At 37.0% G+C, this 14668-nt stretch overlaps 1 protein-coding gene across 1 annotated transcript; it reads left to right on the top strand.

Moving 5' to 3' along the window:
- Positions 1–1780: 1780 nt before the first annotated feature.
- Positions 1781–9250, top strand: LOC126858545 (ejaculatory bulb-specific protein 3-like). Its single transcript, XM_050608954.1, has 3 exons — positions 1781–1974; positions 7672–7870; positions 8755–9250. The coding sequence occupies exons 1-3, from the start codon at positions 1957–1959 to the stop codon at positions 8898–8900; spliced, it is 363 nt and encodes a 120-aa protein (XP_050464911.1). The 5' UTR covers positions 1781–1956; the 3' UTR covers positions 8901–9250.
- Positions 9251–14668: the final 5418 nt, after the last annotated feature.

The raw sequence follows: 14668 nt of genomic DNA, 5'->3' as shown, positions 1-14668 counted from the left end.
TTAGCCGGGAATTTTCTTTCTCGTGCTTCCAGGTCGTGAAGTCGCGGTGAAATGTGTAAAAGAAAAAAAGAAAAAGGGGTCGACGACAAAGCTAGAGCGACAGCAACAAAATGAAACGCGCGCCGAAAAATACGCTCGTTGACTCGTTATATTCGTCCCAGAGAGAGGACAGGTCGGAGATTTTATCGGGATTGCTTTTGTAACGATGCAACTTTGCGGATCGGATGTATCCGGCGGAGAAAATAGCGAGGGAATTTGCGATGCAAATGCCGCATTAAGGGGCGGTAGAGTCGATGTAAAAAGCCGAGACCTCTGTCTGAACATACGACGAGATAAATGCATATTTTTACATGGTGGCGAATATATTTTATCCCACATTGCGATGATTAATTCTGTTGGAATATGGAAATATTCACTCGGCGTCTCTTTCTGCATGTTTTCATTACGCGGTATCGTCCACCAAGATCTAGAGAAAGTATATCTCTTTAAGGATGAAGAGATTAAAAGAACGTGAAAATTAAATGCAATTAAATAAAATGTGGAAATTAAAAAATCTCAAAGAGAGATAAATTACACGATCCAATTAGCTTTAAAAGAGTCGAGCAGCGAAGATATTATAACATTGTTATAGCTATCCGTTGAGCTAATTACTGCAACTATTTTTTGTAACTTTAAATATTTCAGCCAATGTCTTTTCAAGGAACCAAGATAGCAGGGTTCATCGACAGCCCTGAATAAACAAGAGGCGCTATTTTTGTTCCAATTTTGTAATAATCCAGCAGCTGAAAATACATCGCATTAACTGGTCGTGTAACGTTATACGCGTAATATTGAACGGATTTGTATAATCGAATTGTCATTCCAAAGCGTGCCAAGAAAAAAGTCGATAAATCCATGAAAATGACTTTTCCTTGTATGACATAATGCATGCAATTCGTTTCCGCTGAAGAGATTGAACAAAAATAGCTATCTATGACAGCGCATTTCTTCAATGAGTGAAATCGACCGGGCGGCTATTACCTAATGATGCGAGATCCGCTTCGAGTTCTACAAAGTTTTTTAAGAAATTAACAATTTGCTCTGTTCTGTTCCGTATCCGTACGATATGCATATGATAGAATAAAATAATATTTTGACATTAAAGGTATAATTATAAATTTATCAATGATAATGATAAAAAAAGAATTCAAATCAATACGACATCTTGCTAGATCTCTCGTTCCTTCTCTTCTTGTCAAACATTTCTCTTATCAATATAATATCATAGAAAAATATCAACATAATTATCAATATTATATATAAATTATAATTTATGATATTGAAATGATTATACATTCAGAGTTATCCTCGTAAATCTCCAAAATTCTATTATTTAATGCCAGCATCTATTATTTTCGCTATTATATATTTGATCGTCTAATTATTTTCTGAAATTTTACTCACATAGAACGGAGTATAATAAATCTTGTAAATCTTTAATTTTTATCCGCGATAAGCCTGAGAATATTTAATAACTTTCTTTCTCTCACCATTTTACTTTCTGCGAAAGAAACAGTATGTCGACGAAAGTCGTATAAAATAACGACATCCGCTTATGCGTATCTGTCAAAAGTGAAAAAGTGCTACGTCACGCACCTTTCCCCTTCCTTCAACGTTGCCGGTAGCCGGAGACAAGTATCTCTCTTCGGAGTGCCGGTATATATCACTTGTTCCGCGCGCCACGCACACTATAGTACACTTATCTAAAAGAAGGGGAGGAAAGGCCAGAGATACGTGCCTGTCTAGGCCCAGGGCCCAGTGCGTCGCGCGACTTTGCGGTGAGAGGATCAACGAGGAGCTATCGAGCAGAAGGAGCACACGTTCGAGACTTTGGAACATCATTTATCATTATCTCGATCTCGACCTCTTTGCAAAACCTCCAAGATCAAGCGGCGTCGTGATCTCTCGAGTTTCGGCATGGCTCCGGCAATCAAGGTGAGTGACGAACGTGCGCAACAGGTTGATGTACGCTCTCGCGCGCGCGCGATACGCAATCTCCCTCTACCCTATTATATAGGTGTATACGCGACCGGTGATTTAAAGTTTCGGGGGTGAGCGCCCTCGAGGGAGAACCGCGACACGTTTCGCGAAGCTCACGCGTTTAGGGGAGCGGTGGTTTGTTTCGCTATGCGGGGAAAATTCTCGCCCGCCCTACGATAACCTGCCTCTGCGAGATACCGCCTCAAGGAGCTTATTCATCGGGCGTTCAGGTTCAGGCTACGAGATACTTAGGATCCTCCTCGCGGATTCGCTCTGTGTCATACATTTACGGCAGATGAGGATAGGGGAGACCCTACCGCGCCGCTTCCGGGCGATTTATTTTTATTGTAATGCGTTTCATCTCCGTACGAACGGAGATGCCCAGTGGTGAATAAATTCGTGTTAAAAAATTGCTCCACTTTGCATAATTGCATATTTGCTTGGGACGTGTGTCTCAGGAGTTGCGCGTTTTACGAAGCGCGTATCTGCATCTCAGAAATAACAAGGAATAAATCCAAAATTATCGATCTATTTCAGAATTATAACATCGTTAAATCACTAAAGCAAGCAAATAAAATACAAAATAAATAAAATCAACGATTAAAGCTCGCAAATATTGTTTGATAACGCGTATTAATAGTAATAAAGTGAATATATTATTTAATTTTTTTTAAGTAAATTTGTCATGTAATAAAAATACATTTTAATAAAATAATTTATTTAATTTATTTTTAGAATGCGCACTTTTTTCATGACTCGCATTTTGCAGAAAAAAAATAAATTTTGTATCTTTTTCCGAATGCAGACATTCTATTTAATTGAAGCAAATATTGGAAGCCAATAAGGACGTATTTTACAGACCATATTACCGAATTTGGAATGAATGTTTGTTGAAATGAATGTTTGCATGTACGCAAAGGCTCGGATTAATGCACCATTACATTAAACCAATAATGTTTCATTGTTGCATACCTTTATACGGCTAAACGATTTGCATGATGCAAAATAATTCTACCTTGCGCGTCTACAAAAACATTGTAATGTATTTGAAAGTGCTATACCATGCAATTGTATTGATTTGTAACAATTACATACGCGTACAAGAAAAAAAATAGATAGTAGAGATGAGAGACAGAGAGAAACCTTATAACGAAATCTTTCTATTATAATGAAGAGACAGATATCGTTGTGTTCTAATACATATCGTTGTTTTGCATGAACATAACAGGATATTAACTATTATTAAATCTTCACGAGTGTCTTTTGATCTAATAATAAAATATTGTGTTTATGAAACTGAGTTAAATTAGTATGTTTTGTTTTTTTTTTGAATATTGCAAGATATACACGAAATGGTATAGAAAAAACTTAATACAATAAAAATAAATTTACTTGAGTTAAATTGTAGAAGAAATTTTTTTTATAACACACAAGAACACAAATAGCAATATGTAACTTATTTCAAAGTAAAAAGAGGAAATTGTACGATTTATAAACTTATGGACACGTCTCTCGAATGACGTAAAAATTTTTAATAATTGGTGTATAATTGGAATGCCTACAAAAAATAACTCAGAGCTATGAATAAAATCCTACGAAAGAAAAAAGAATTTTCCTGCTTTAAAATCGAATTATCGAATTTTCGCACGTAGTGCAATGGTTATATGTGCGCCACGATTGAAACAGCGGCTTATCGACAATGCGATACAATAACATTATAATTCATACGTATCGCAATGGTATACTTATGCGAAAGGTGTGGAAACATCGACCAGAATAACAATCGTAAAGGTGGTCGAACGATTTCGTAAACCCTACTGCAACCACATTGTGGTCTAAAGCGTTCACAGCCTGTATAGTAATGAATAAAGGATTAAACGAAACTCTCTCTTTGACGTTATAGAAAATAATTTGTAAATCTATTTATGATAATGAAAATATGAGAAAATAAATGGATGAAAATTTTCTCGATTTCAAAACCCGAGTCATATGTATCGCATAAACTTAAAAGAAAGATTTTAATATTAAACGTTGGCTGGAAAATATAATAAATTAGTCTTTCTATAAAATATTAACATAGTTTATACTAATATGTACAAAGTAGTTTTCTTGTTAAAAAATCTATTGTATTTATAACATCAACAATATTAAGGATTGATAAGGATGTTATGTGTGCCTTTTAACTATTGATAAGTCTTGCAGATTTATACAAAATGCAGTTCTGATATAAATGCACTTCGACAATATAACAAACACGAGGTTGGTTCGATAATTATTATTAATCTACGATCTACCATTAATTTCGCCCCAAATAGTTCGCCTGTTTTACACGCAAATATTGTAGTCGCAAGAGCAAGCTGTTATTTATTGATGATATCATTTATTGATCGCGCTCAATATGAAATGCGAAGACGCGGCTACCGATCGCGGCGACAATCTCGCTAGTATATCTCGATTAGCGCTAAGCAACTGTAAATTAGTTTGATAACCGTAAATTAATGCGGTCGCAAATAACGCCGCATCGACGTGGCGGCGGCGACGTGTCGCTAAATTATTATTTATCGAACGCGACGCCGATATCGGTCGAACGTAGAATAACTTGTAGAAAGGTGTGTGCGTTTTCGTTGATAGGTATATCTCTCGGTTACCATTCACCGACGAGAGGGAAAATCTCCTCTCTCTCTCTCGCCAGCATCAATGCAAATTAATTTTATAATCGCGCAAATGTGCCGTGCGACGCAAGCATGACGACGCGACGCGAGAATAAATCATCGAGTGGAAGCTGGGCAAAAGTGTGGCGCGCCGATATAAATGCACGATATATGTAATTATCGGGCAATGCACGGGCGCGAGCTTCTCATGAGCGTAATTAATACTATACTAATACACGACAGTTCTCTCGCGAAACATCGTATGCTTACGGCGCATTATCGGCCGCATTGAATGCGAGCCGTAATTAACGGCCCGTATGCGAATCGCCGTATGTACAAGCGAGAGTGTGCGAGAGAGTGCGCAGCATCCGTAACATTCCGATGCATTATAACGCGCGAACGGTTTATCGCGAGGCGCGACGTGCCGACGATAAAATCTATATCGCCACCAATTTGCCATTCTGAGCGGCCAATAATTCTTATAATTCACACCGCTTTGCGGAAGTAAGCGGTTTTGCGCGAGCGCGCCCGCATCGAATCCACAAATCACTCCCGGATCTCGCCATATATATACATACATATATATATATATATATATATATATATATATATATATATCTACATGGACGCGTCGTGATTTACGGAGCCGTCGAGATTATTAGGATTCTGCCACAAAAGTCGAAATTCGAGATGCCGGATCTCCGCCGGGAAATCAGACAGACGACGACGAGGCAGGCGCGCTAAGTACGATTTGAAACGCGAAACGTAATTACGTCGTGATTAAGCTGCATTTGGGTCATGAAAATTTGGTGGTGTTGGTGGATGCAATATCTCTAACACGACGTTATAAGAACGTAACATTTTACGATCAACAATTCACATTTTCCTATTTTCATTATTTTTCCATTTCAAATATAAGAAACTAAAAAATGTATGTGTATTAATTTTTTTTATCTAAAATTTAAATGTTCGATTACGATACTATAGATTACAGTCGGCTACGAGAATTTAGTATTCAGCCGTCTCGCATATATTGTTCCATGATGAATATTAGTGTCATAAAACAAGACAGCACGCACCAAAAAAATGCCATAAACTCGGCAGTATGCAAAGAGTCGACGTATGTATGTAAAGAGTCGACGAAGGCAAGGAAGAAAATCGACGATCATAAAGCCCGAGGTTATTCGAAATCCAGGTCGGAGAAAGCAGTGAAAGGGCGATGAGATTAAAATTCAAATTATAACGCGCATGTAAAAAAGAAGAAGAAAAAAAAAAGGTTAAAAATGTAGTCGAACCGGCGGTGAATCATAAGTTCCCGATTGCAGTTCGGGCTGTCAAACGGGTTTACTCGCGAGGCGATATGCAAAAGAGGAACGAGGACCACAATCAGGGCGAATACGTTGGCACAAAGGATGTCAAAGGAATCCAATAAACAGCGCGCGAAGGAATTCGATTGGCTACGAACTCAGGTATATTACACGAGTTCGTAATAATCTGTGGAAATGTCGTCTCCATGTCGAAGCTATCGCATCGGACAATCAACACGTCTTCATAAACTCGTTTGATTAATGTCCATAAAGCAACGTGACGAACACACACACACACACACACACACACACACACACATATATATATATATATATGCATATATATACACACGTATACAAAACATTCACACAATATTTTTTTTGATTGGCGCAAATTCAAAGAGTCAATTGACCTACATCCAGTGTGAGTATGTATATATATATACGTGTATATGCATGTGTGTACGAGGCATAAAAACTGTCACCAGCGGCGAAACTATCATCGAGCAGTAGTATGTTGGCACTTTCGAACAAACATACGTTGTTCAAAATAGGATATATCACTTTTTCATATGTCCATATCATATAGTACATGTTTGATGTTTTGAAAATTTAATAAATGGTATCCAATATCCATTTCAGTATTGAGACTTCACATTTAGTAAAAAAAAAAAAATACTTTTCTATAAACAATTTATCTAAAGTATTTAATTTGTTTTAATTGGCGATATTTTTGTATGCTTAAGAATTGAATTTATTGAATAATTAAATATTCCTTGCTCCGCGGAAAGTGTAATTCAATTCGCGTAATAATAAAGAAATAAGTATAAAATTAATACAATATTCGCTAGCGTACTTACACTGATTCTTTAAAGCGTAAGATATTCGCTTAATGAAGTAGGACGTGTCGCGGTGGAAGGAAGTCGAGAGCACATGAGAAGAAAATTCACTTTCCGTAGTAGAATGGTTATGAAAAAAAAAAAGGAGAGACGAGGTACATAATTTAAAGGCGACCCCCTTAGTTAAAATCCGACGATGATGCGCGATGCAGCGTAACGAGACGCGTCGCACGCTCGTGGTGAAACGCCGCGGGGAGGAAGAGAGATGAGGCGAGCAAACAGAGATTGGAGCTACTCGCATACCGTCGTCGTATAGCAGCGGCACGACGCGGTGGTTGTGCTGCTTGTTTAGCTATGTTAGCTTTGGCGTGCTCCGCCTGCCTCGCCTGCAGGCTAGCCCTTCCTTATCCGCTTTCGTTACCGCATGACAGACGTGCTTCCGCCCTTATTGTCGGACGGCCGTGCAGCTAATTTCGCCTCATGCGAAATGTCTATCCCCGTTTCTCTGTCTCGTCTACTCCGGAACCCATTTACCATAATACTTGCAGATGGTATAATCGCATTAAGCGCTGTCGGAGGGATGGATATGTGTCGCAATGTCGCGCGGCAGAGTTAATAAATTTAGTGCGGAAACTCGCGGAAGAAAAAGTTCCGGTCTCCCGTTTTTTTTTCGTGCAAAATCTACAGAGAAAGTATCCGCTATTTACAAAACACAACGGAATAACGGAGAGTCAATAATTTCGGAATTGCGCTAATACTGTTCGTTTAATTACGCGATATCACAATACGTTTAGTAATAATTGATGCAACAATTATGAGCCATCTGTATATATAATACATGCAATTATGTTGCAGTTTCTTATTCTCGCCTGCGCTCTGCTCGCCGCGACGATGGCGGCCGAATCGGACAACAGCGAGGGACAGCAAACCGGCAGATCGCGGGTTTCTGATGAACAATTAAACATAGCATTGAGCGACAAGCGTTACTTGACCAGACAGCTGAAGTGCGCCCTGGGAGAAGCGCCATGCGACCCGGTCGGACGACGCTTGAAAAGTACGCTCCCCATCCCTCCTCTTCGAGCAAATTAAACTTTTCACGGAAAGTTCATATTCTGCGATTATCCCAAATAAGACTTAAAAAATAAGATTCTAATCCTCTTTGATTGGCATCAATAAACTCTCGGCGAAAAAAGATCAACTCTATAATAAACTTCTTATTAAGAAAAAAAAATTAATCAGAGATGAGAAGATATTTTTCGATATTTCCAAATTCAAGTGAAGTGCTTATTATATCGAAATAATTGCAAGCAAGGAGTTTGTATTTGGTATAATTTTGGTGAGTCCAATTTCCAGTGAGAGATACGCGAGAGATACGTGAACAAGTACGTCGCGCTAATTGTCGCGTTTCCATTGTCGCAGAGTAAACATAGGGGTTGAACACTTTCGCATGTCTATAGAAATAGAATCTAAACTCAGAATCTGAAAATTTGGAAATTACACCAGTGCATAAATACTTTATTAAAGATATTAAATATTGAACATATTTGTCTCTCCCACAATATGCTATTTATGTAATACATGTTAAGTATATTTATGTACATCTTCTTTAAAAAGGCAAATTTTGCATTTTCCTCTCTTCCTCATTTTTATTTGTTATCCGCACAGGTTTATCTCATAGAAGATCAAAATTAGCATCGGGCATTCCGAAAATTATATATATATATATATATATATGTACACTCACGGAAATTTAAAACGTTAATTAAATATTATGTATATCTTGCGATAATATTAGTATACGAATATTGTAATATTATTGCAGAATAATATTATACGAATTTCGGAGAGAGGAATTATTCACGCGTATATAAACTTAAATACTACGTAAAACCGACTTGAAAATTCTGTCGGAGATTTGTATGTCGTTATTTTATCCAGGTTTAGTGCCGCTGGTTTTGAGAGGCTCCTGCCCGCAATGCAGCCCGGAGGAGACACGTCAGATCAAGAAGGTCCTTTCTCACATTCAGCGATCCTTCCCGAAGGAGTGGAGCAGGATAGTGCAACAATACGCCGGAGTTTTATAAACGAGATATAATATAAGCCGACGACGAGGCTGAATGTACAAAAATATAATAATGAAAAACACAAAAGAATATATAATAGGGATATATTGACGTTTATGAGGTGAGAAACATCATTAATTATACATTCGTTCATTCGACGATATTAAGTATTGAAAAAGTATAGTTTAGCCGAAAATATAATTCAGCAGAAAAAAATATTTAAATTAAAATGCACACATGTATGTATATCAGATAAAAATATGTTGATACATGTAAAATATGCATTAATGATATTATCTGTTATTTAAAATGTTGAACATGTATAAATAAACTATATGTACGTTTTGTTTAATATATTTTATTAATAAAGATTTTTCTTTCTTTCTTGTATTATCAAGATAAAAATTTCCTTTATCTGTTCGTTATAGTTAATTGATTGCGTATTAATAAAACGTTCGTGACTAGGAAAGTGTTCTACATTTAATATCAAGCGCATTATAATTTTGGCATTATTTCAGCATATTTCTTAATAATTAATTATAATGCATTGTTAAAGAGTATAATATATCTTACAATTTTTTTTCGCATAAATTGCCTCATAAAATATTTCGCAAAATAATATAAACGAGACATAGAATACAACGCGTACTTTCATACAAAAAAGCTATAAGTGGGACAAAAAAAAAAATAACTTAACTAATTTAAGTAATTAAAAAATGATATGCTATTAAATTATTATTTTGTACTTTTTTTGTCTATTTTTAACTCCGACAGCAATTACATTATATAGTTATGTAGCAGGATATTTTTGCAACTATATAAATATAGTACTATACGCTGTCTTAATTTGATATAAAATTTACAGTGTTCAAAATTGTAATTTTATTTGCATAGAATTACAAGGAGCGTAGAGAGAAATTGAGCGTAGAAAAGAAATATGTTGTAACCAAGAAAATTTCTTCGTTTCATAAAAATATCATACTTAAAATTTTAACGTTAAAATTTAATGTTAAAATTTTAACATTAACACAATTATTTTTTCCCTTAATACGACCGTATCTCATTTATTGACAATTTAAAAAATTTTTTTAAATTTTCTATAGCAACAATTTGAACTTCATGTATTTTGAATCATATTAATGCAACGATGACGCATGTTTACACACATTCGTTACATTAAAGGGTGATTCGCATTCACAATGTACAATGTCAATTAGGGATATTTGCATTAAATCTACATGTGATCTACGAGAACGAGCCGCGTAAAATGTGTTATTATTAGGGCTTATAAGTATCCGATCGTTTCGCAAGGGCTATTGGATGTTTGATCAGCTTTATCGAGTATTAATGACAATCAACAAGTTGCTAATTTATTTGGCACATAATTAACACTATATCTCCGCACCCCCTGTTATTCAGTCGCCGTGATTGCACCCTGATTCGGATTTCACTACCCTTGCTGTGAATATTAATTCTACTGTACTTCGATGTCAAAGCCTTCGTATGCATGCTAATTTAAGTTTGTCCTCTATATCTACGCTGGCTGTACGCGAGGACAGATTAGTAATTAAACTTTGTAAGCATCGATAAAAATGCACGAGTAGTGCAGTGATAATATCGTCATCTTAATGTATAAAAAGATCTCAATATTTGTTACGCCCCGAGAGAATTATTTTACTTGAAGAAACTTTTCAGTTATCAATTGTATTCCACATTGAAATATAATTCACTGCTTATAATAATTTCACGTATACATTGTACAAACAATATCAATAATTTTTATTTTAAAAATATTTTCCTTTTTTTAATTTATGTACAAATAATATCCATTTTTTTAAGGGAGGAGATATATTAAAATATATTTTAATATAAATTATATTTATATTTGTATGCGTATGCGTAATTAAAATCAATTATAAAAATTTAATCTGCAATATGTATAAAAGAAATACTATAAGTCAAAATTGATTCAATGCGTCAGATGATTACGCTATTTCTTGTCCGAGACTTAAAACATAAATTGAAATTCAAAATAATACTAAAATCATATAAGCAGGATGTTTCAAATCGAATATTGCAATTAGAAAACACAAAGTTATATTTGCGAATTCAAAGCACATTTCGTCGCACAGTAGATATGGACAGATTATTATTGAATTTCCAGAAATATTATTTTATGATACGAAAATAATTAATTGACTGTCGATATTCAACGCAAAGATTTCTCAAAACATTTTCTTGACTACTACAGCAGTTAAGAAAGAATGAACATACAAGGAATTACGCGTTCTAACGATTGTAACAATAGAAAAATTTATCGCGTCACCTTGCAAGTTGTGAATCTTTCAATGACGCACACCCTCGTCTGACTATTTATCGACCACGTGTACTCAACCGTTCAAACTGGTTTTCGATTATGCTTTCCCGGGGAAAAGCGGAGATCTCGACAATTCCGGGAAATCCAATTTGCCACTTCGTCTAGCCTCGCAAAATTCAAAATTGAAGTCTATGTAGGAATAGGTGAAGAAAGACGCTGACAATTCCCACATAAATGCTTGTAGTACAGTATGTTTCTAAAATACTTAACAAGTTTAAAAGCTTTAGCCTCTAATCAATACACGGTTTATTTTTTCGTAGCAAAAATATCATGTGCATAAACAAAGTATAAATCATTGACAATAGAGAGGAAGCTTATCTTAAATTAAATTTTAAAGATAGATATGATTAACAAAGTTATGTCCCAATTTCGAGTAAACTTCATTTTAATAGAATTTCGATTCCAAAATGTTGTCGACATATTTAATATGTAAAGTTAAAAAGGAAGGCACCCTCTCAATAAAATTTCCGCTAAGGGAAGATTGATTCCAACTTGATCGAAGAACGCACTTGCAAAGCTTGCCAAAGTATTTCAGTAACATCCTGTACAAAGTGTGTCGCGAGAAGATTCAACTCACGTAATGCTTGCATTTTACATCAGTGCGACGCGATGCAATTTAAACAGTTCGTCTCGCGAAATGCAATATGAACCGGGCGCGATTAAATCGACCGCGATCGAACGCGCGTTTTCATATCATACGATCATCACAGTGACGGATCAAACTTCCGGCTGACAGATATTTAATCACTGGATAATTAAACTCTCATCGGCCGTGATTATCGTATACGACACGGAGTGTCGTCTCGTCTCTTCGACTAGCCGAAGTCGAAGCTGCAGCAACTGTCGCTTCCGTCTTTCAGCAAACATTTGTTCTTCTTGATTGATACGCGATAATACACTTTCATTCGGGAGGGACAAATATTGAATTCCGTCGAAGAAACGAGGAGAACGGTGTTTGCACACTTCGTGTATATATCGGGCAAATGATATTGCACATGTGTCTTATATGTACTTGCACTCTCGTCTACAAATTTTTATTGCTCATCCGCGATCGGGCTTTATTTACACCCGGGCAAACTTAAAAATTTGCCAACTTTGCCGGGAATCGAAGCCGGGATGAAAATCGCTCGCCGAAATGCAGCAAACCGTTGCGAAACACATCCGGCGAGTACTTTAATTACTTTTAATTACGCTAAACGACCTGTAACAATACTTCGCGTTCGTAATTAAAATTAAGCCGGGCAGATGTGTAGAGTATTGAAAATCGTTAAATGCAGTTTCGACAGAATACCAATCAGAGTACTCCAACTCGATTCCAGTTAAGAAACAAAATAAATGACTACCGCGACATTGCCGGCTATAGGAAAGATTTTCAATCATATATATATATATTTTTTTTAATTATTCTCGGCGATATGATTTGTTTCATTTTCCCGCACACATACACATAGTACACTAAATATGATTTGTAATCCCACCATGTACAGTATTGTGCTGCGAGCAATTTTCCGTAACGACCATGGTATTATCGCTACGGAAAAAGCAGCTTTATATAGGCGTAAGATTATTCCATAGTGTCGGGCAAATTTCCGCGGTCGTTCGATCGCGACCTTCGCTTTATAATTCGTTATACGAGCGTGATAAAACGACTATACCCTTTCCGCAATTCCCTTACCACCGCGATCCACAACCGCCGCAACCGCTGTCGCCATCGTCGCCGCAAATCCACGATGTCGTTAATACGACCAATCTTCAACGTCGCCTGAAAGTTCCCTCGGCGCGCGGCTCTCATCCTAAGGGATCATCATTTCCACCCTTTTATCGACCGTCGTACAAAAGGCAACTCGTTTTGCCCGATGGAAAACAGATAAAAAGGTCCCTCTTCGTTCTTTCTCCTCTCTCTCTCTCTCTCTCTCTCTCTCTATATATATATATATATATATATATATATATATATATATATATATATGTATAGATACAGACACTATCAGCGGTACGTACGGAGTGCTGAGAAAGTCTGCTGAGAAAGAGAGAGAGAGAGAGAGAACTCATGAGAGGGAGGGAAAAAAACTTCCGACCGAAAGTTTTCAACGAGAGAGAGACTTGGTTGAACGGTACGTAGGTCTTGGGCGAGAGTGATTTCTTTGGTTCGCCGCTTGCCGACAAACTTCACATTTTTGCAGCAGCAGCAGCCGCTTTGCACGCGGCAGTTGAGATTCTCGCTTGGTATTCAAGTGCGCGATTAATATTTTAATGCGGCTCCTCGCGCCAACAGAAATTGCTATCCGCTTAAGAGAATTATCCGTGAAACGTTTACCTTATTTCGCTTATTTCGCTTCGCGCGTTTTTCACCTTCAAAATTAAATATACCTCTTGATGTTTAAATAACGCTTTAAATTAAATCTCTATTGAGGCAATGTTCGATTAAATAAAAAGGTCTATAAATAAAAGGTCTATAAAAGATTTAAAAAGAGAGAGGATATAAAGTAAAAACAGTAACGAAACTTTAATAAAGATTTCCTTCTCCCTATACTTATATCTTCAGACTCAATCTAACAAAAAACTTACTAAAAAGTTTACTAATTGTATCAATTATTAATATTCTTATAACACTCGAGTTTTCGTTCTTTAAATTAAAACCTTTTCATAATAAACGTCTTTGTCTTTGCCAAATATAACTGATCCCAAAAGCTCCAAAAGCTCAAAAAGCAGTTTCCCAAAAAAAAAAAAAAAAGAAGTAGCGTGAAAGATTGACTGCCAGTTCTCCCGCAGACACGTGGAGAACAACCGAAAGAGGCGTCGTTTGCGTCGCTTTAATTACGTTTGAGAGCAGCGTGAGGACCGTCTCGACACGATGCGACGCGAAAACGCGGGACGGGATTACGGGGGACGCGACGCTAACGGCGCTTAAACACACGAGAGGCATCTCCGTCGCGCTCGCACCCACGCGCAACCAAACGCCGCCGGCAATTCTTGGCGTGGCACAAAGCCTGCATGCTGGAGCGCGCGCGACTCGTGAATGACCCGGACGTCTCTCTCTCTCTCTCTCTCTCTCTCTCTCTCTATCCATCCATCTATCTATCTATCTCTCTCTATCATTCTCGCTTTCGCTCTCGGCTTCTACGTCGACGTGCACACAGACGATGCATTTCTCTCTCGCATGCATTGCGCGCGCACTATGCACATCAGCTTTCCTACAATTACATAAGCCGTAGCGACGAAGAGAAGACCGAGAGAAAAGAGAGGGAAATAGGGAGAAGAAAGAAGAGAGAGAAATCGCGCGGCACCAAAAGGCTTAATGAAAGTTGCCTGTTGCTCGTACAAATCGTCACGTCAACGAAGAAAATTTCTTTTCCACCATATGTTATTCCTCGTTCTCTTTTTTTCGAGACACGCTCTTTCATGTAGTGAG

Source organism: Cataglyphis hispanica, chromosome 25, assembly GCF_021464435.1.
Source record: "Cataglyphis hispanica isolate Lineage 1 chromosome 25, ULB_Chis1_1.0, whole genome shotgun sequence".
In the NCBI taxonomy this organism is placed as follows: domain Eukaryota; kingdom Metazoa; phylum Arthropoda; class Insecta; order Hymenoptera; family Formicidae; genus Cataglyphis; species Cataglyphis hispanica.
Note: the sequence above shows the minus strand (reverse complement) of the source record. Positions and strands in the feature narration are given on the sequence as shown.

Coding starts and splice junctions, on each gene's coding strand:
- LOC126858545 (XM_050608954.1), top strand. Junction 7,871..8,754: donor GGTCGGACGACGCTTGAAAA/GTACGCTCCCCA, acceptor TATTTTATCCAG/GTTTAGTGCCGCTGGTTTTG.